This window comes from Euleptes europaea, chromosome 9 (assembly GCF_029931775.1).
Source record: "Euleptes europaea isolate rEulEur1 chromosome 9, rEulEur1.hap1, whole genome shotgun sequence".
Lineage (NCBI taxonomy): Eukaryota > Metazoa > Chordata > Lepidosauria > Squamata > Sphaerodactylidae > Euleptes > Euleptes europaea.
In genome coordinates this window covers 3,984,606-4,007,808 of record NC_079320.1, presented here as the reverse complement: position 1 = coordinate 4,007,808, position 23,203 = coordinate 3,984,606, and the positions used below count along the sequence as shown (strand labels likewise).

At 48.5% G+C, this 23,203-nt stretch overlaps 1 protein-coding gene across 1 annotated transcript in view; it reads right to left on the bottom strand.

The window, feature by feature from the left end:
* Positions 1-8,593: 8,593 nt before the first annotated feature.
* ADAM33 (ADAM metallopeptidase domain 33) overlaps positions 8,594-23,203 on the bottom strand; it is an 84,065-nt gene continuing 69,455 nt past the window's right edge. The window contains exons 24-25 of the mRNA XM_056855769.1: positions 8,891-9,077; positions 8,594-8,653 (exon numbers count right to left, since the gene is read on the bottom strand). Coding sequence (XP_056711747.1) covers positions 8,594-8,653; positions 8,891-9,077 — 247 coding nt within the window. The remainder of the gene's footprint in view (positions 8,654-8,890; positions 9,078-23,203) is intronic.

Sequence of the window (23,203 nt, the reverse complement as noted above, 5' to 3'; positions counted from 1 at the left end):
GTTAAATTGTGGAACTCCCTGCCCCAGGATGTGGTGATGGCTGTCAACTTGGAAGGCTTTCAGAGGAGAGTGGACATGTTCATGGAGGAGAGGGGTATTCATGGCTAGTAGTCAAAATGAATACTAGTCATGATGCATACCTGTCCTCTCCAGGATCAGAGGAGCTTGCCTATTATATTAGGTGCTTTGGAACACAGGCAGGATAATGTTGCTGCAGTTGTCTTGCTTGTGGGCTTCCTAGAGGCACTGGTTGGTCACTATGTGAACAAACCGCTGGACTTGATGGGGCTTGGTCTGACCCAGCATGGCTTTTCTTATGCTCTTATGTTCTTAAGATGATGGAGAAGCCAACCGAGGTTCAGCCCCATAAACCTGGCTAACTTGTGGATTTTTGTGCAGTGCCAAGTTACCCAGAATGAGGGGATACAAGAGGGCACAGCAGGCATTGAAGTGGGATTGGCCCTTTGGGGTCATGGGACACCCAACTTGCAGCATTTCAAAGATGGCTATAGGGAAACTCTTGCGTACTTGTAACATTTTATTCTCATACCAAGGCTCACAGTACCCACTAGCCTTGCTACCCCTGCTGCCCTGTGCCCCCAGCCCTCAATCAATGGAATGGCATCACACAATGCTGTGACATCACTTCTGGGAAGAAACATGGGGGGAGGGGTGAACAATGTCACTTGCATCATGACATAACTTCTGGGAAAACCCAGAACTGATGTTGGGTAGCTCTAGGAATTGATAGCTTTCTGGCTTTTCCTATAGCTACCCAAAGTCATGGTGTCAGTGATCCTCTAGGAACTTCCCAAATCTCTATGGTTTTTACCATAGATATTTGCGAGATTCCTAGAGCGTTGCTGACAATGTGAGAGTCAGTGGTTAATAGTGGTGGTTTGGAGCAGTGGACTCTGATCTGGAGAACTGGGTTCAATTCCCCACTCCTCCACGAGCTACGGACTCTAATCTGGTGAACTGGGTTGGTTTCCCAACTCCTACACACAAAGCCTGCTGGGTGACCTTGGGCTAGTCACAGTTCTATTAAGAGCTCTCTCAGCCCCACCTATCTCACAGGGTGTCTGTTGTGGAAGGGAAGGTGATTGTAACCCAGTTTGATTCTGCCTTAAGTAGTAGAGAAAGTCGGCATATAAAGCTCCTCCTCCTCCTTCTTCTTCGTTCCACAGTCTCCATTCAATCCCCCCCCCCATGCACCTGCCTTCCAAATGCTTCTGGCTGGCACCCCTATCAATACCTCAGGTGCAACTGGTTTATGGATCAACATAATTACCCAACCATCAAGAAGTACAGATTAACACATCCTAATGTGGTCATATACTTGCCGCCTCAGGTATGCATTGGCATCCAGAATCCTTTCACTGGGGAGAAGGTTCCTCTCATTCAAAGAGCCTGAAATGGAGAAAAGGTGCTTAGCTTGGAAAATACAGAGCAGATGGGAAAAGACTTTACAAAATCCATCTCTCTGTCTAATGCATTTTCATCCCACCCTTCCTCCAGGGCAGCCATATCTCTGGTTCTTCCTTTCCATTGCACCAAGAGCAACCGTAGCCCTTGTTCCAAAAGAGATTCTAAAAGGGGAGAATGAACACATTGGGTTGAGGAATCACAGTGGAAAACTCATCTCTTGATCTGTGCGCATTCAACGGAACATGTGTCTAGAACCTTTAGGTGGCTTTTTCAGGTAACAGCTTTATCAACGGCTATTACACATGATAAATAGAACCTACATGTTCACAGGCAGCATGCCTCAGTATGCTGAAGGCAAACAATGGGAGAGGGGCCTGGCCTTTATACTCTACTGGGGACTTCCTGGGTGCATTTGGCTGTCCACTGTTGAAAACAGGATGCTGGATTAGATAGGCTTTTTTTAAAAATGCGCACACAAAATCAAGTTCTTAGTCCTTTGGTTGTGAAATGCAATTACTGTCAGCATTTCAGACACCAGAAAGGCAATGGAATCAGATTTCCAGTTGCAGAAATGGAGCTGGTGTTTCCTGTGTAGCTCTTTAGCCCCCCTAAAAGCAAAGTAAATCATGCAGAATATGATAAATCATGCAAATGTGCTTATGCTGGCCAATTAATAGAAGATTTGCTTTTCTCCACAGAGAACATGGATCGCCTCAGTGAAAAATTCTATTTTTTTTAATGCAGAACCCTGGGATTTAGGGTTGCCAGCTCAAGGCTGGGAAATACCTGGAGATTTTTGGGGTGGAGCCTGAGGAGGGTAGGGTTTGGAGAGGGGAGGAGCTTCAATGCCATAGACTCCAATAACCAAAGTGGCCATTTTCTCCAGGTGAACTGATCTTTATCAGCTGGCGATCAGTTGTAATGGCGGGAGATCTCCAGCTACTACCTGGAGGTTGGCAACTCTACTGGGATTGGCCTCTCAGAACCGTAGGCAAGCTGCAAAACTCAAAAGGGGTGTGGGCCAAACCCAGAAAGGATGTCATGCTGCTCTAGGATTGGTAGAAACTCTATGGTGAAACCAGAGTTTCTGCCGAATCCTACAGCAGTTTAACATCACTTCTGGGTTTGGCCTGGCAACGTCATCACACCGTCGCACCACCATATACTTTTTTGTGAATTCCCCCCCCCCCACTGGCCTACCAAGTGGTGTGGGGTCAGGGGATTGCCAGCAGGAGATCTCCTGCCATATCAGGAGAACTGGCAACCTTAAGAACAACCAGGGTGGGAGATTCTCTGCCTGGCCAAGTTCTGCTAGGGTTGCCAGGTCCCTCTTTGCTACCAGTGGGAGGTTTGGGGATGGAGCCTGAGGAGGGCGGGGTTTGGGGAGGGGAGGGACTTCAATGCCATAGAGCCCAATTGCCAAAGCGTCCATTTTCTCAAGGGGAACTGATCTCTGTTGGCTGGAGATCAGTTGTAATAGCAGGAGATCTCCAGCTAGTACCTAGAGGTTGGCAATCTTAAGTTCTGCCTCTCCCTCCGTTACCATTTAGTTACGGGCCACCCTACTGGGAATCACTGGCGTGGCGTCCTAGTTAGACCCGTGTTATCCGCTCAACTTTTTAAAAAACCATCCTCACACTGAAGGAATGGAAGACGGTGCCAATTAGAAAATGGAGGCAACTCAGACCTTTCCAAAATGAACGAAAGCGGGGGGAATTAATGAGCGTGCCGGCAATCCAGTAATTAATTGATAAACGGCACTGCACAGCCTCTGAAAGAAAAGGCGACCAACGTGACTTATCTCGCCAAAGGCAGAAGAGAATTTCTCTCGTTTTTCACCTTGTAGATAAGGACACAAAAAGCGGGATCCTTCGACTTTGAAGCTTAAGAGGGATCTGAAAGTTGAAGACAAAAAAACCGAGGGAGAGGCAAAAAGGGGGGGGGACGCCAGAAACCTAGCGCTCACGTGAAGGCAGTGAATAATGCGTCAGCCTGCTGAGAATTTCATGCCGACAATGTTGTTGTTGATTAAGTTGTAAGCTTCAAAGTACTTCTGCAGGATTATAAAGTTATAACCGGTGCAAAAAAAAACACCATATTGTTGCTGTAGGCATGAAAGGGAGATGATGGGCATTTCAGCAGGTGAGCACATAAATCCATCCCAAAAAAGGATGCAGAGATCAAGAGGGGGCGCCACCACTTCACAGCTGGGTAGGGTTGCCAGCTCTGGGTTGGGGGTGGAGCCTGAGGAGGGCGGGGTTTGGGGAGGGAAGGGACTTCATGACATAGAGTCCAATTGCCAAAGCGTCCATTTTCTCCAGGGGAACTGATCTCTATCTGCTGGAGATCAGTTGTAATAGCAGGAGATCGCCAGCTACTACCTGGAGGTTGGCAATCCTACAGCCCAGTTCGACATTTCTGCTCATTAGTCAACCTGGCAGTTTCAACTGTCTAATCGAAATGGAAGTCAAGATGTACTATTGTGCAGGGGACAGTAGGTTGGTCTTGGACAAGCCAAATTTAACTTGGCAAATTCATGGAGCTTTAGGGAGGGTACCTGGGCAGGAAGCTCAGCAGGGTTGTGATATCACATCCTGTGGTATCATATGTCAACAGTCAGCCCCTCCAACACTTCCCCTTCCTATGAGGTCACTTCCTCCCACCAAAATTCAAATTTTAAATTTAATTTTTTTCCTCATATCACTTACAGGTTTTTGTATGCATTAGCATTGCTAACCTCCAGATAGTAGCTGCAGATCTCCTGCTATTACAACTGATCTCCAGCCGATAGAGATCAGTTCCCCTGGAGAAAATGGCCACTTTGGCAATTGGACTCTATAGCATTGATGTCCCTCCCCTCTCCAAACCCCGCCCTCCTCAGACTCTGCCCCAAAAATCTCCAGGTAATTCCCAATCTGGAGCTGGCAACCCTATGCCCCTTGCCACTAGCGGGAGCTTTGGTGTGTGTGTGTGTGGGGGGGGATACGCATGCATGGGCAAAAATTTCCATGTTTACCCTGGAAGCAACGGGGATGCTCTAGCATTTTCCTTCAAAAAAAACCTATGATTTCCATAGAGTTTTTGAGGGGTGTGCTAGAGCATCCCTGTAGGGCTGTCAATTCGGTTCGCTCCAAACCAAAAAACAGCCAAATTTTCCCCGATTCGGCCGTTTCTAGTTCGGATGGAACTGAATTAAAAAAAGGCGGGGAAACAATGATCTGAATTTGGCGAGTTCGGGGCGATCGCTGAATAAATTCGGCAAATTTGGGGGCTCCGAATCAGCAGCATAACCATAAAGGCATTTAAAACACATTTGCTCCTTTCCGTGGCTCTGGGGAAGGCATATTTGGAGGTAGAGGTCCCAAAATTTCAGTGTAGCTTGAGATGACCCTTCTTGCAAGAACCCCTAAGTTTTGTAAAGATTGGGTCAGGGGGTCCCGAGATATGGGGCCTGGAAAGGGTCTCCCCAAAATCGCCCACAGGAATAAAGGCATTAAAAACACATTTGCGCCTTTCCGCGGCTCGGGGGGGGGCATGTTTGGAGGTAGAGGTCCCAAAATCTCAGCATACCTTGTGGGGACCCTTCTTGCAAGAACCCCCAAATTTTGTGAAGATTGGGTCACGGGGTCCCGAGTTATGGGGCCTGGAAGGGGTCCCCCCATCTGCCCATTGGAATAAAGCCATTAAAAGGGATGTACTAAAACGAAAGACAAGTCAGCCCATTGGAAGCAATGGGAGTGTCTGCCCAGCCCATTGAAGATAATGGGAGAGGGGAATGTCAGTTGACTTGCATTGACTCCACTGAAATACATTACAGGGGGTGTACTAAAACGAAAGACAGGCTAGCCCATTTGAAACAACAGGAGCAGCTGCACAGCCCATTGGAAACAATAGGAACCAGCCAGAGAGAGACTCACTGACCCACAGTTAACTCCACACGAAGTTGGCAACCGGTGAAAACAGTAGAAAGCACAGTCCCACACAGAGGCAATCAAGCCCAGCCCCCAGCAGAACAGGTAAACCCACCCCCCTTTGGCTCCCCCCCCCTCTCTCTCTCACACACACACACAGAATTTTGCCGAATCTGAATTTTACCGAATTGTTTTTTCCCAACAGCCCTACATCCCTGTCCCTTCCAGGGTAAATCCAGAAGTGACATTATTTCGCTGCACTCTGCCATGCATGTGGGCAGATCGGGGGCCCTTCAACTGGCCTGCTTCCCCTCACTGGCCAGCTGAGGGGCAGTGGACAGGCCTGTTAATTGGCAGGCAATTGCCTGCCATTAACAGGCACCTGGCAACCCTGCATATTGAGCTCCTTGGAGGTAAATAAACTAAAGACATTTAGATCTCACCCATAACCTTGCTATTCCAGACCCTCACTTTTATGATCTTCTGCACCTAGCAGGAGTCAATCTATTCTGAGTTAAAACAATCACTTTGGAATTAGCTTTCGCTCCTTTCATCTGGATTGCCAGGATTTTGGCCCAAGGGGCCGGGGAAGTTGGCTCGTTGATGCTTACATTCCCTCCAGACAAAAGCTTTAGACGAACTGAACCCAACCTCATGACGATTTCTGTTGTCACAACGAGGCAACAGAAACCTCTGTCTTCATCAAAGCCTCTCAATTGCCGTGTTCTTATTAAAACAATGATTAAAACTTGCAATAAAGAATAACGATCACATTGATGAGAGGATACATCACCAGACGAATGAGGCCGAGAAGAGGGAAAACACACAGACTGAGGATTTGGCTGCTCTCAAGCTCCCAAACATTCACACAGCTCAGAGGCACGGCTCTGTGCTTTCTCCCATTTTTCTGTCTTTTTTTTTTTGACTGGTATTATTAGGGCCCCATAGTTGGGGCCCTTTTGAGGTAGGGGTGGTGTAATTGGAGCCAGCTTGGTCTGACCAACAATCCAACCACACAACCACCCATCCATCAACATTCAGTGGGTTAATTTGGATAAAGCATAAGGGTTGTTTAAAAGAGGGGGCTCACCAGTCCCGTCCAGAGGGATATACCCTCCAACTAAAAAGAGCTGGCTTCATTAGCTGTTCACACCACCAGGCTTCCGAAGGAGACTCCCTCACCTGTGCAGATGAGCAATCTCCTTCAGACAGCCCCCGTGATCGAGACTTCGGCTGGCTCCATTATCACCCCCCCACACACCTGAAAACCTGCTGTCAAACTGAAGGTCGCCCGTGTAGAGGCTTCATTTCCCTGCACCATAACCATCTCTTGAAATCAGATTTTTGATGACCACAATAAAGGAGTGTTCACAGGATGTCATTTGCCACCAAAAGAAATGTTTTCTGTGCTTTATTTTTCTTGCATTTAAGCCATTTCCCTCAGTTTGGAAGCTAATTTGCATGGACATGATGCTATGCACCCCAGATATGAAGGGAGCCCCCCAGACTTTGAGGCGCCAGCCTGCCAATAGGCTTTTTCCACCAGTCCTCGGCAACGCTGAACTTCTGAACCTGAAAACCAATGGACAGCTCTGCTCACAAATGCCTGGAGGATGGGGGTGACTCCTTTGCAGGCCCATAAAATTGGACCCCCTGTCCCAAAGTTCACCAAACTTTGGTGATTGTCTAAGGAGAGTCCCTTGCAGCAACGCTGCAAATTTTTGGACTCTTCCTCCAAAAATGCCCCCACAAGAACTTCAGGAAAAAACCCAAAGACTATAATGGACCCAGATTTTTCGGTAAACCCAGAAATAAGCCGAATACCAATATTTACCAATATGAGTATTTGGCTTATTCCAGGTTTACCAAAAAAAATTGGGCCCAATAAACCTGAACCCGAAATCTACCAATTCTTTTTTTTTTTTTTTGCACAACTCTAATCAACAACATGCCCCCCCCCCCAATTTCCTCCAGGAGCCACGAGGAGGCAGTGGGCAATCACCCACTATAGTGGGTAAATTGTCAGCCCTAGTTGACTCAAATCAAATCCCCTACCCTTGATTTTCCAAATTTGACTGATATTGCCTCTAAAACAACACTGCTGGAAGAAAACTGCTTTTGAAATGAGATATCGGCAATACTCCTTAAAATAATATCGAAGCGCAATTCTCTGCTAATGCAATGAAAGGGGGGACGAGTTGACTTCAGGGCTAGCTATGTGGCCTGACCCAGGCCGCATCTGTAAATAGTAGCTACGCGCTTGCTCATCCAGCTCGCGGAATCCCATTTTAAAAGTATTTTGCTGAATCGAAGAGTCTCCCTGGCCTCAACCTCACCTCACGCCCCTCCTTTTAAGCACAGACTGATGCTTCAGCGGGCTGCCTTTGTTCTCCCTTCCCCCCTTCTAAGTTCTAACATCTCCTTCACCTTTAGCAGAGCACATAATTTCCTCAGTGCCTTCTCTCTCTTTCTCCCCCTACGTTATCTTTTTCTCTGACTTTTTGAGCTTCCATTTTTCTTCTCTTTCCCTTTTGCTTGTCTTGGTTCGCTCCCTGTGGAACAAGCCAGAGGGCCATAAGCGACAGTCCTTGTCCCATCAGCAGGGGTTCGATTATTGGATACATTTCACCTCTGTGTGGTGTAGTGGTTAAGAGCAGTGGTTTGGAGTGGTGGACTCTGATCTGGGTTTGATTCCCCACTCCTCCACATGAACGGCGGAGGCTAATCTGGTGAACCAGTTTGGTTTCCCCACTCCTCCACATGAAGCCTACTGGGTGACCTTGGGCTAGTCACAGCTCACTCTGAACTCTCTCAGCCCCAACTATCTCACAAGGTGTCTGTCATGGGGAGGGGGAACTTTCTTCAAGTTCTGCTATGGTTGCCAGGTCCCTCTTCGCTACCAATGGGCGGGGTTTGGGAAGGGGAGGGACTTCAGCACCATAAAGTCCAATGGCCAAAGCAGCCATTTTATCCAGGGGAACTCATCTCTATCGGCTGGATATCAGTAGTAATAGCAGGAGATCTCCAGCAACCACCTGGAGGTTGGCAACCCTACCATCCAAACAACAAGTCAAGTTAAGATGGTGGCTGAGAACCTGGAAGAACACAGTTCACCGTGATACAGCAAACCAGAATGCCTGGCTTCTGCTTGACACAAAAGTGCATTTAGTTTTTAGGCCAACGTGCAGAAAGAATTTAGGGGAAAGAATGCAAACAACTTTTGATGCCTGTCTCTGTCCTGAGAAACATCAACTCTAATAGTACCTCATCTTCAGAAGCAAAGCATCTCTGCAAACGGAGGTCACCTTCTCTCTCTAGAGGGCCCAGAAAAACATGTCTAAGGCGTGCACAGGTTCCTCTTTCCTCCCTGTCTAATTTCTTTCTTGTCTTAACCAGAGAGATGTCATTTAGATTCTATTAAAACAAAGCCTTCCATTAAATGCCACGGCATATTCCCGGGGTCACGCAATCCAGCCAATCGCAGAAGAGCCATTAACACGACAGAAATGACAAGAGGAAAATGCAGCAGAATGTTAAGTGAGAGGCAATACCCAAGAACTATTAGCTGCCCCCGTCAACTTGATGTCTTGTTGGCAGAGCATATAATCTTCCCAACTGGCATTCTGGATGTAAATTGGACATTCTGCTTTGGCGCTTGGCATGCGCCAGAAGTGCTGGATCATCTGGGCACCGGTGTGGAGGCTTTTGTACTGGATGGAGCGGGCAGATGCGGCCATTCTGCCGAAGAGCAAGAGAAACCGAAAATGAACACATGAAGCTGCCTTATACTGAATCAGACCATCAAGGTCCATCAAAGTCAGTATTGTCTACTCAGACTGGCAGCGGTTCTCCAGGGTCTCAGCCAGAGGTCTTTCACATCACCTGCTTGCCTAGTCCCTTTAACTGGAGATGCCGGGGATTGAACCTGGGACCGTCTGCATGCCAAGCAGATGCTCTACAACAGGGGTGGGGAACCTTTTTTCCACCAAGGGCCATTTGGATATTTATAACATTGTTTGTGGGCCATACAAAATTATGAACTTAAAAATTAGCCAACCAAGCCCCAAGCAGGCAGCTGTCCCAGATGACCCAGATGACCCCCCCCCCGGCACGGGCAAGCAGGCAGGCATCCAACCGGTGGCACAGGATGGTCTGTTGCACCAGCCAGGCATAGCCATCCAGCCGCATGCTGGAGTTTCTCCTGCTCTGCATGGTCGGGGCTGGATTCTACAGCCGGCTCCTTCTACCTCCACCTACAGGGATGAAATGAGGACACACTGGCTAAGAACTCACCCCCTCCCTGCGAATTCTGGCCCTGCCCCCTTTAGCCCCTCTATTGTTGCCACTTCCGCCCCCAGCCCTCTTGTAGTTCAGAGGGAATACGTTTCTCCATGGCCAAGGTGGGAAAGGGTTAACACAGTTTCTTGGGCGGTCCTAGCAGCTCCATAGCTAACGACTCTTTTGCAAGGGGGAAAAAAGGTTCCGTTTCTTGGCAAAACAAACTCACATCCGCCTTGAATAGAGGCTATTCCTGTCCGTGGGAGGTGGCGGATCACCATTCTTAGATCCTTCTGAGCTAGAGATCTGCCAGGACCCACAAAGGGCCAGACCAAATGATTTCGCGGGCCTTAAAGGGCCCCTGGGCCTGACGTTCCCCATCCCTGCTCTACAAATTGAGCCATTGCCCCTGAGACAGCTTCCCTGACACCGTGTTGAAATCGCTGAAGCCAAAGGGGCTGGTGAGTTAAGATTTCCAGCAGTCAAATAGGGCCAGCCCCCATCCACCCCTAAGAAACCAACCAGCCCAGAGGTCACAGAGTTGGCAAAGGCCTTACAGACCATCTAGCCCAGGTAGGGTTGCCAGCTCTGGGTTGGGAAATACCTGGAGATCTTGGGGGCAAAGCCTGAGGAGGGCAGGGTTTGGAGAGGGGAGGGACTTCAATGCCATAGAGTCCTATTGCTAAAGCGGCGATTTTCTCCGGGTGCACTGATCTCTATTGGCTGGAGATCAGTTGTAATACCAGAAGATCTCCAGCTTGTACCTGGAGGTTGGCAGCCCTAAGTCCAGGGGTCCCCAACATGGTGACTGTGGGTGCCATAGTGCCAGCTGGCACCTTTCCTGGTGCTAGGGTTGCCAACCCCCAGGTACTAGCTGGAGATCTCCTGCTATTACAACTGATCTCCAGTCGATAGAAATCAGTTTGCCTGGAAAAAATGGCCATTTTGGCAACTGGACTCTATGGCATTGAAGTCCCTCCCCTCCCCAAACCCCGCCCTCCTCAGGCTCTGCCCCAAAAACCTCCCTCCAGTGGCAAAGAGGGACCTGACAACCCTACCTGATGCCCACCCAGTCGTTTTTAGAGAGTGAATGGGACCAGATGGGGCTTTTACCCAGCAAAGCCTCCGATTGGCCACTGGAGATTTGATGGGCAGCGCAGAAGGTTGAAAATGTTGCCTTGGCAGCAGCTGCCACCACAACACAAGGATCTTCACTGTCCAACATGGCTGTCCAGCATCAGCTTGAAGACCTCCAGCAAGGGAGAACCTGCACCTGGGGTAATTGGTTCCACAGCTGAAACACCATTACCATTAAGAAGTGTCTCCTAATGCTCAACTACCACACACCCTCTTGTAATTCAGATCTAGTCCTACCTTCTGTAGTCATACAAGTTTTATGGTTGCAAGATCTCTAGCTCTATGTGACTGGCCCAAAGTCACCCAGCAGGCTTCATGAGGAGGAGCAAGGAAACCAACCCGGTTCTTCAGATTAGACTCTGATGCTCATGGGGAGGAGTGGGGAATCGAACCCAGTTCTCCAGATTAGAGTCTGCCACTCTTAACCACTATCCCACTGTGATGGCTGCATGTCCAAAGCCATGAGCCTTTTCCCTGATTTTGGCACAGTTGTGTCTCCACTGCGATTTCCTGGTGCGGCATTCTTAATGTCTTCCATTGCCATTGTTCAGGTTCACAGAGAGATAGCATAGGAGATCGGTGTTGGGAGCCAGAGGGATAAAGGTTTCCAAACGATGCCTTTAATCATGATGTCTTTTGATTAAAGGCCGTTGGGAACTTCTTGTTTAACTTGATTTTCTACTTTTTTTCCAAGAGAGAGAGAGAGAAGATACAGGAAATAGACCTCTTTCCAAATGAACATCAAACATAGCCAACTCTAAGGGTCCCCCCCCACCCCAAGGATGCTATTAAAATGAAAAAAACAGCCAGTGTGCAAGCAGGAAAGAGAGAGCACCAATAAAACAGCGAACTAAAACGGCTCTTCGGAGACCAGGCTTAGCTTTACCTGTCTATCTGTAATAGCACCATTCCCGACTGAGAAATCATGCAGGGATATAAAGTCCGTTTGCATGGAAAGCTTTCAGGGGGCCCAGGTATTTGGGGCGAGGGGAAAATAGCTCTAACCTAACTTGAACCCTGAACAATAACTCAACTTTCATCTTGGGCTGTTAGTTTTCCGTTCCTTTTTCTCTCCCTTAGAAAAAAATTAAAATAAAAGCTGCTATTGCAGCATTCGTGCCCAGCAGAAAATGAGCCCATTTGCCAAATTATCGCTCATTTTATATCCATTAAGCAAAGCCTGAAGAAGAATAACCCCACAGGTTCAATTCCTCCATGGAACCACATGAAAGGTTCTGTTTTCAAGCCAATGGTCATGACTTTGTGCTCATGCGGATGTCGATTTGTGTCTGGGCTGTACCACTTCAAACTGGGGGGATGCTCAGATCTGAACGAAGAAGAAGTGTTGGTTTTTATATGCCAACTTTCTCAACCACTTAAGGGAGAATCAAACCGGCTTACAATCGCCTTCCCTTCCCCTCCGCACAACAGACGCCCTGTGAGGTAGGTGGGGCTGAGAGAGCTCTAAGAGAGCTGTGACTATGGGGCTGAGAGAGCTCTAAGAGAACTGTGACTAGCCCAAGGTCAACCAGCTGGCTTCGTGTGGAGGAGTGAGGAAACAAATCCAGTTCATCAGATGAGCCTCCACTGCTCATGTGGAGGGGTGGGGAATCAAACCCGGTTCTCCACACCAGAGTCCACCCCTCCTAACCACTGTTCTTAACCACTACATCACACTGGCTGTCTGAACATAGACACCTGTCAAGGAGAGGATTTTTTTTTCTTGACATCTAGCTTTTCTTTATGCAGGGAATATATTTGTATGGGGGACCATTTCATGGTGCTGCATCTTAAGTGGTAGAGCCCAAACAACACAGGTTGACTATTTCACTAGCAATTCAGCCATACTTCTGAGTTCAGAGAGATCTGGAAAGTAGTCTGTGGAATTTTGTGGGGTGGTAGGAAGATTTGTTGAGAGGGAAGGTGGCATCAGATCTCATCAGATCTCAGAAGCTCATTAACCCCATAATGACTAAATTTAGATCTTGACTATTACAACAGTAGGAAGATTGTTGAGAGGGAAGGTGGCATCAGATCTCCTCAGATCTCAGAAGCTAAGCAGGGTCAGTACATGGAAGAGAGACCACCATGGAAGACTCTGCAGAGGAAGGCAAATCACCTCTTCTTCTCACTTGCACTGAAAGCCATTTTCTGAGGTCACCATAAGTCAACTGGCATTTCACACACGCACAGGAAGACTGTTTCAACAGTTTGCTGTATCCCAAAAATAGATTATTATGGTATGGGTGGAACTCCGTGCCCCGGGATGTGGTGATGACTGCGGACCTGGAAGGCTTTAAGAGGGGACATGTTCATGGAGGATAGGGCTATCCATGGCTTTTAGTCAAAAGGGATACTAGTCATGAGCAGGGTTGCCAACCTCCAGGTACTTCCAGCAATTCAAAAAATCACCTGCGCTGTAAAGTAGTTACAAAATAAAGACCAGCACACAGCTCAAATGCAACAATTATTCAATAATATAACAAGAGAAGGAAAGAAACAACAAACAAGTATAAAGACAATATATACAATAGAGAGTGGAATAACAATAACAAGGAAATTCCTTGTTATTGTTATTCCACTCTCTGTTGTAAATATTGTCTTTACACTTGTTTGTTGTTTCTTTCCTCTCTTGTTATATTATTGAATAATTGTTGCATTTGAGCTGTGTGCTGGTCTTTATTTTGTAACCTCCAGGTACTAGCTGGAGATCTCCTGCTATTACAACTGATCTCCAGCCGACAGAGATCAGTTCACAGGGAGAAAATGGCCACTTTGGCCATTGGACTCTATGGCATTGAAGTCCCTCCCCTCCCCAAGCCCTGCCTTCCTCAGGCTCCACCCCAAAAACCTCCCACCGGTGGCAAAGAGGGACCTGGGAACCCTAGTCATGATGCACACCTATTCTCTCCAGTATCAGGAGCATGCCTATCCTATAGGTGCTTTGGAACACAGGCAGGGTAATGCTGCAGTCATCTTGCTTGGGGGCTTCCTAGAGGTGCCTGGTTGGCCACTGTGTGAACAGACTGCTGGACTTGATGGGCCTTGGTCTGATCCAGCAGGGCTTTCCTTATATTCTTATGATGATCTATATTTCATTGGGACCCTGATCATATTTTGCCGGCATTTGTCAAACTAGGCTGGAAGAGAAGATTCTGGTTAGACTCCCAAACTCAGAGCAGATTCTGCTTCAGAAGGTTATTTGGAAGGGTTTGGAATCAAGACAAAAGAGAAGTCCAGTGGCGCCTTAAAGACTAGCAACACTGATTCCACTAGGAGTTTTTGCGAGACACTGCTCACTTCCTCAGATGCAATGGAACGGGGGAATCTTCTAGCTCATTTTTACTGAAAATTACAGGAGGAGAGGAGGAAAGAGGGAGGAGTTGAGCAGAAAGAGGGCGTTGTATCTGAGGAAGGGAGCTCTGTCTCATGGAAGCGCATACTGGAGCAAATGTTAGACTACACTGCCGCTGGACGTCGGCTGTGTTTTGCTACAATTGACTAACATGGCTACCCCCATTGAAATCAAGGACCAGGTTCTAATCCTAGTCTAGAGCTAATTCTAGAGCATGCCAGCAACAGACCCCCAAGCTCCTGGGTTTATTTTTTTTTGGGGGGGGGGAGAGTAGATTCCTGTCCTTGATAGGATTATGAGTTTTGGAGTCTTGATTAGCACGGATGGGCCGCTTGCTATGATTTTTCCTGACAAACTAATAGCCACTCAGAGACTTGACAAAAGAGCATTAATTTCCTTAATGATGGGGGAAGTTTTCTTTAATGGGCTGCAAATCGCTCTCCCCTGCTATCCGAATGTGGCATAGAGCAGGCCTAGTGGGACAGTCAGAGGGGATCTGGAGCAATTCTCCCCGAGACTGTGATCTTGGACTCCCCTTCAACTTTTCCTCTTCTTTCTGTGCCCCCCCCCCGCCAAATTCAGCACAAACTCTGTGTCACAGGTGAATGTGCAAAGATGCTTACGTGTGGCACTCGCATACATGCATGCTGCAGGGGCTGGGTATGAAGATTTATGGTTGCCAGGTCCCCACCGGGGATGGGGTATCCCCCTCCCCTGGGCCTCATCCCCCGTAACTGATCACCTGGCCAGCAGGGTGAATTACTGATAGTGGGGGAGGCCAAGCCCAGTATGTCAGTGACATTTGCCCACGATGAGGAGATGTCACTTCTGGTGCACACCAGAAATTATGCCTGGTATGGAGACAGTGGACAGGGAGAAGCTTTTCTCCCTCTCTCATAATATTAGAATGCGGGGTCATCTGCTGAAGCTGGAGGGGGAGAGATTCAAAACTGATTAAAGGAAGTATTTCTTCACACAATGCTTAGTTAAATTGTGGAACTCCCTGCCCCAGGATGTGGTGATGGCTGCCAACTTGGAAGGCTTTCAGAGGGGAGTGGACATGTTCATGGAGGAGAGGGCTATCCATGGCTACTAGTAAAACTGGACACTAGTCATGCTGCAAACCTCTTCTCTCCAGGATCAGAGGACTGTGCCTGTTATATTAGGTGTTGTGGAACACAGGGTAGGCTGGTGCTGTTGCAGTCATCTTGTTTGTGGCTTCCTAGAAGCACCTGGTTGGCCACTGTGTGGCAGACTGCTGGACTTGATGGGCCTTGGTCTGATCCAGCAGGGCTTTTCTTATGTTGTTATGTTCTTATACAAACAGCTTAACCATAGAGTTTTTGCCCAAATGCCAGAGCATCACTGTGTCTGATTCTCTTACTCCGCCATCCCCCTTCATGGCACCCCAAATCCACTCCCCAAGAAGTGGCATCATGCTGTGGGCATCTCAGCTTGATTTGCAAGAGAGACACCTACCGGTAATGCCACACACTCAATATGGATCAGATATAAGGTTGCCAGCTCTGTGTTTGGAACTTCCTGTTGATTTGGGGGGCAGAGCCTGGGGAGGAATCTCAGCAGGATATGATGCCCTGGTGCCACCCTCCAAAGCAGCCATTTCTTCCAGGGGAACTGATCTCTGTTGTCTGGAGATAAATTGTAATTCCAGGAGACCTCCAGGCCTGCCTGGAGGTTGGTAACCCTGGCCCAGAAGTTAGAGTTCCCCCCCCCCCAAACAAAGCTGCAGACAACAGAGGCAACCCAAGATACTTCATACACAGGCAGATCCATTCCAAGAGGGGATAAATGCTTGTTCTTTAAATTCTTCCCCCATTTCAAATCTGGAATGAGGAAATGGGATTCCTTTCTCTGGGCTTCCCTGCCCTGTTCCAACACTAACCAAGCAAAATGTTCCATTTGCATTGCCTTTCTCTTATTTCCTGCCTTTTCTCCTTTTGCTACTTCACAGCGCTTCCACTTGAAAGGCATTTGTTTCTTTAGAATTTTCTTTTTCAAGTTAAGGAGATAACAGCGAAGCTCAAGGCGATGCGTTCGAGCGACACCGGAGCTCATGTGCCATATGTTCACGAGCATGTCATATATTTATATGTACTTGTATACATTACACCGTCCTGTTTTCCATATATACCTTGGAAGGCATGAATTAAAAGCAAGCTGTGTTTTCAAACCTCCCCCTTTCAATGGTGCCTGCTATGGAGTCATGCAAAGCTAAACTTCTAACCATCAGCACCTTTGAAAGAGGCCGGGAAAGCAACTGCTATATTAAATTAAAGGATAAAAAGCGATGAATGATCATCTACTCCCTGAAGCAAGTTTTCCTTCATTACCATTTCCAAGCTTTCTCGGCCCCTTTACCAGGTACATTTTTTTTTCCTACACGGGAATCACAGTAATAATAGTTTGTTTGTGCATTTCAAGCCTAGATTTTAGCCTGGGCAAGACAAGGTGAGATATTCAAAAACATAAAAGGAAGTATTTCTTCATGCAACCCATAAATTGTGCAACTCCCTGCCACAGGATGTGGTGATGGCTGCCAACTTGGAAGGCTTTAAGAGGGGAGTTTCATGGAGGAGAGGGGTATTCATGACCACTAGTTAAAACGGATTCTAGTCATGATGCATACCTATTCTCTCCAGGATCAGAGGAGCATGCCTACTGTATTAGGTGCTGTGGAACACGGGCAGGATGGTGCTGCTGCAGTCATCTTGCTTGTGGGCTTCCTAGAGGCACCTGGTTGGCCACTGTGTGAACAGACTGCTGGACTTGATGGACCTGGGTCTGATCCAGCAGGGCCTTTCTTATGTTCTTACATAAAAATCAGAGAGAGCCAGCGTGGAATAGTGGTTAAAGTGTCAGATGAGGATCTGGGAAACTCAGGTTCAAATTCCAACTCTGCCATGGAAGCTTGTTGGGTGACCTTGGTCCACTGAAGTCTGATCTGGAGAACCGGGTTTGATTCCCCACTCCTTCACATGAGTAGCGGAGGCTAATCTGGTGAACTGGATTTGTTTCCCCACTCCTACATATGAAGCCAGCTGAGTGATCTTAGGCTAGTCACAGTTCTCTTAGAGCTCTCTCAGCCCCACCTACCTCACAGGGTGTCTGTTGTGGGGAGGGGAAAGGAGGGTGGCTGTAAGCCGGTTTGAGTCTCCCTTAAGTGGTAGAGAAGGTCGGCATATAAAAACCAACTCTTCGTCGTCGTCTTCCTTCTCCTTCTCCTCCTCCTCCTCCTCCTCCTCCTCCTTCTCTCGGCCTAATCTACCTCACAGGGTTGCTGTCAGAATGAAACAGAAGAAAGGAGAACAACGTAAGCTTCTTAGGGTCCCCATTAGGAAGAAAGACAGGTTGTAAATACATTAAATAAATAAAGTTAAAAGGTCACCAAGGTTTTTATGTTTGATTTTGCAAGGCAGCCAGCTCACCAGGTGCAGAGAGATACCAGCAAAACATTTCTGTTTACTCTTAAAACAGTGTATGCATCTGCATATGGTAGTCCAACCCTCTGCCCAATGCAGGAAATTCACAACTGCCTCCCACACACACACCCAGTGACCCCTACTCCATGCCCAGAAGATGGCATGATGGCACGATGTTCCAGTGTGTGGAGTAAAGGTGCTCCGTGGGAAAGACGGACGGACGCTGCCCTGCTAGAAGGCACCAGGAGTCGCAGGCGCCAAGCATCTCATTCCCTGACTTTGACCTCTGCAGCTCCACATTACCATCTCAGCAGATGGCCAGAGGGTGTATTGCAGCTTGCAAGTCCAACAGGATCAGGTGACCTAAGGCATCCAATAAGGGTCCCCATCTGATCCAGCATGGCTTGTTTGAAGTTCTTATGTTCTTCAATGTTTTATATAATTAAGCTGAATTAAATTAAATAACGATTATAACTGACCTGCTCCTCATTTGGAGCAAATCAGCAATAGATCCTACTACGTACTACCTGGAAGTCTGAACTCTACCTCCTGAGTAGGATTGCCAACCTCCAGGTACTAGCTGGAGATCTACCGCTGACAGAGATCGGTTCCCCTGGAGAAAATGGCTGCTTTGGCCATTGGACTCTATGGCATTGAAGTCCCCCCTCCCCCAACCCCACCCTCCTCAGGCTCCGCCCCAAAAACCTCCTGCTGGTGGCGAAGAGGGACCTGGCAACCCTACTCCTGAACCTGCTGGTCACCCATTCCCCCGATTACTTGCCCATGCTAGTAGAGAGGGGGGCTCGTGTTGCTACAGAGGAAACCCCACAATGCACAGCATGCTACAAAATGGCCACTGAGAGCTGAGCTCAACTCCCTGGTACATCAGTGTACATGCATGGGTGACCCAGTCCAAGCATGCACATTGAGGCAGCTGACTTAACATACTCATAAAACCTTTCAACAAGTTCTGGCAAGCAAGCCCAAATGTTGGCTTGTATGGAATAAAATGTCCAGTAACTGCCATTGCATGGGATTGGGATAGTGTTGCCAGGTCCCCCCAGCCTAGGGCTGCTAACCTCCAGGTACTAGCAGGAGATCTCTTACTATTACAACTGATCTCCAGCCAATAGAGATCAGTTCACCTGGAGAAAATGGCCGCTTTGGCAATTGGACTCTATGGCGTTGAAGTCCCTCCCCTCCCCCAAACCCCACTCTTCTCAGGCTCTGCCCCAAAAACCTCCAGTCGTTGGTGAAGAGGGACCTGGCAACCCTACTCCAGCCACCGGTGGGGAATGGGAGAGTTGAGTTGCCAGATTTGGGTTGGGAAACTCCTGGAGATTTGGGGATGGAGCCTCAGTGGGGTACAACGCCATAGAGTCCATCCTCCAAAGCATTCGTTTTCTCCAGGGGAACTGATCTCTGTAGTGTGGAGATGTGCTTTATTTCTGGGGGATCCGGGGGAGGCGGGCATCCCTAGCTTGGGCTCATAAACAGCATGGGGTTGGGGCCTCATGATTGCCAGGTCCCTCTTCACCACCGACCGGATGTTTTGGGGGCAGAGCCTGAGGAGGGCAGGGTTTGGGGAGGGACTTCAATGCCATAGAGTCCAATGGCCCAAGCAGCCATTTTCTCCAGGTGAACTGATCTCTATCGGCTGGAGAACAGTTGTTATAGCGGGAGATTGCCAGCTAGTACCTGGAGGTTGGCAATCCTAATGGCTAGATGGATGCCCAGTTTCGGTAAAGGGATGGATGCCCTTCAACTGACGCTCAATCCAGACCAACGGCAGTTCTGCCAGCGGCTGGGAAGGTTGATTTGGGACTCGGTAGACAGCCTGTTCGGAGAGGGGTTGCACCTCCCCCCCCCAAAAAAAATAAGACGGCTTGGTTCTCAAGGTTGCTATGAGACCCTGCCTTGCAAAGGGATGCCTAGGGTTGTCAGGTCCTTCTTTGCCACCAGCAGGAGGTTTTGGGGACGGAACCTGAGCAGGGCGGGGTTTGGGGAGAGGAGGGACTTCAAGGTCATAGAGTCCAATGGCCCAAGCGACCACTTTGTCCAGGGGAACTGATCTCTGTCGGTTGGAGATCAATTGTAATAGCAGGAGATCTCCTGCTAGTCCTGGGAGGTTGGCAACCCTACCTTTTGGTGGTCCATGGGTGGGGGGCTACAGCAACATCTTCCTCCTCCAGATGCAGCAGTGTTCTTCCAGCTTTTGACAGTTTTTTGACGCTCCCTACCCCTGCAGCCGAAGCAGACCGTCGGGAACCGGCCAGAAGGCAAACAATTCAAGGGGTTCTGGCAGCAGTGCTTATGGTAATTGCTTAATTGCTTAAGCACTGATTAATAAACAGAACTTGTCTTTGCAGCAACTTGCAAATAGCCTTGAACGGAAACTCTCAGAAAGCTCGGCGGGAGATCTTCTTTCAAGCAGGAGTCTTGTTTATCAAAGAAGCAGGACAGAACAGACCCCCGCGAGAAAAGCAGGACGGGAAAGGAGAGGTCTATAAAATTATGCCTGGTATGGAGACAGTGGGCAGGGAGAAGCTTTTCTCCCTCTCTCATAATACCAGAACGTGGGGTCATCTACTGAAACTGGAGGGTGAGAGATTCAAAACAGACAAAAGGAAGTACTTCTTGACACAACACATAGTTAAATTGTGGAACTCCCTGCCCCAGGATGTGATGATGGCCGCCAGCTTGGAAGGCTTTAAGAGGGAAGCGGACATGTTCATGCAGGAGAGGGCTATCCATGGCTACTACTCAAAATGGCTACTAGTCATGATGCATTCTGGGTTTTCCTAGAACATGATTTAAGGCTGCATCCACACATCATGGGAGATGATGCTCTATCAGTCATTTGAGACTGGATTTCTCTTGTCCAGGAGGGATAATCCTTTTGCAAATGACTGTGACAGTGAAAAGACGCCACGATATCCGATGATGTGTGAATGAAGCCAGAGTGCCGCTTCATATGTTGTGCTTTCCCTACGTGTAAAGCAGTTCCTTTGTGGGAGGAAGCACGAGAACGCCACATGTGGACCAGGCATCAAATGCTTCTCTGTGTGGGACCGCATGGTGTTGACCATAGAATTATTCACCATGCAGCATTATTCCATGTATTCTCTGTCCATCCATCCATCAGTTCCCCTGGAGAAAATGGCCACTGACAATTGGGCTCTATGGCATTGAAGTCCCTCCCCTCCCCACCCTCCTCAGGCTCCGACCCCAAAACCTCCCTTTGGCAACCCTAGGCATGAGGAAAGAGAGCAAATGACTCTTGGAATGACTTGTGCCTGTGCTTGTGAATACTTGGAATACCTCTAAAGTGCAGCGCAATTGACTCCTACTCTCTCTGCCTTGCAGAAGAAGAAGAGTTGGTTTTTATATGCTGATTTTCTCTACCTTTTTAAGGAGAATCAAACCCGCTTTCAATTGCCTTCCCTTCCTCTCCCCACAACAGACAGCTTTTGAGGTAGGCGGGGCTGACAGAGTTTGGAGACAACTGTGACTGGCCCAAGGTCGCCAAGCAGGGTTCATGTGGAGGAGTGGGGAATCGAACCTGGTTCTCCAGATTAGAGTCCACCGCTCCAAATCACTACACCGCACTGGCTCGTGGTTGGCGCAAGCGATGAGCAAACAGGAGTCCCTCCCCAGAGAGGTCTTCCCTAATGCTCACAGAGAAGAACAACCCCTTTGGAGTCTTTCTGCCACAGCTTCAAAGTGCCGTCCTCTCCTACCAGCCTCCTAGCAAGGAGAAAAATGAGCGGAGACCACTTCAGACTCTCCGGCTCTCCCCAGAGAGGCTTGATCCATTTCATGACAAAGATTGTCTAAATAGGATTTAGAGATGAGAGGGCTGGTGGGGATGGGGGGGGGGGTGGTGGTGTGGTGGTTGGGAATCCACACATGAAAGAGAAAAGAGCAGTCCCCCAGGAAGTTCTTCCAGAGCCCAAGCATGTTTCACCTCTGTCTTTCGGGGAGTAGTCCTCTGCTGCCACCGTGTGCCACTTGCGCATTAAGACAGACACACAGTATAGATGGTCTGTTGCTTTTTCCTTTGTCATAAGAACCTCAAAAGAGCCCTGCTGGAGCAGATCAATGGGCCATCTGGTCCAGCATCCTGTTTCTCACAGTGGCCAACCAGTTCCTCTGGAGGAGGAGGAAGAAGACGACGACGAAGAGTTGGTTTTTATATGCCAACTTTCTCTACCACTTAAGGGAGACTCAAACTGGCTTACAATCCCCTCCTCACAATAGACTCCCTGTGAGGTAGGTGGGGCTGAAAGAGCTGTGACTAGCCCAAGGGTACCCAGCTGGCTTCGTGTGTAGGAGTGAGGAAACAAATCCAGTTCACCAGATTAGCCTCCGCCGCTCATGCGGAGGAGCGGGGAATCAAACCCGGTTCTCCAGATCAGAGTCCACCGCTCCAAACCACCGCTCTTAACCACTACACCACGCTGGCACTCCAAGAACAGGGCACAGAGGCCGAGGCCTTCCCCTGATAAGAACCTAAGAAGAGCCCTGCTGGATCAGACCAGGGAAGGTCCATCCAGTCCAGCATCCTGTCTCACACTGTGGCCAAACAGTTCCTCTGGAGGGCCAATGACAGGGCATAGAGGAGGAAGCCGGGGGCTCTTCTTCCAAGGGCCCCTTCCCCTTCCATGGGCCCATACAAGTTTATCACCTCCTAGTCTTTGTGTGCCCGGACCTGGATGGCCCAGGTTAGCCTGATCTCGTCAGATCTCAGAAGATAAGCAGGGTCAGCTCTGGTTAGTATTTGGATGGGAGACCACCAAGGAATACTAGGGTTGCTGTGCAGAGGAAGGCCCTGGCAAACCACCTCTGATAGTCTCTTGCCATGAAAACCCCAAAAAGGGGTCGCCATAAGTCAGCTGCGACTTGATGGCACTTTACACACACACACAGTCTTTGCGTAGCAATTGATCCAACTCATATTAGTGTTTCAGGACTGGCTTTCCTTTCTCAGACAGTAGAGTTTACGTTCTACGTTAGCTACTTTGTTTTTTTTTAAAAGTGTTAATGTTTTCATACTGCTGCTGCAGCCCTCTTTGAGCTGAGTTATTTTGTGCTACTCACCGTTTATAAAGTACTTTGCTGCCATTATAATATTGCTGCGTAATGTCACTTACGTTTTGATGGTTTTACAGATTTATACCAGACTGTCATTTTTATTGCTACGGGTGTAGTTTATCGATCCGCTTTTAGATTGCGTATAAGCGTCTCTTGGAACTATTTGATCGAGGGGCAGGGGGAAATTAATCCGCTGGGGTCTATGCCATGCCCGATGAAGGAACTTCTTATCCTGTTAGTAGTAGTAGTAGAAGGAGGAGGAGTTGGTTTTTATATGCCGACCTTCTCTCCCACTTAAGGATCAAACCGGCTTACAATCACCTCCCCACAACGGACACCCTATGGAGTAGGTGGGGCTGAGACAGTTCTAAGAGAACTGTGTCTAGCCCAAGGTCACCCAGCTGGCATCATGTGTAGGAGTGGGGAAACCAACCCGGTTCACAAGATTTGCCTCCGCCGCTCATGTGGAGGAGTGGGGAATCAAACCCAGTTCTCCAGATCAGAGTCCACTGCTCCAAACCACCGCCCTTAACCACTACGCCACACTGGCTCTCTTTAAG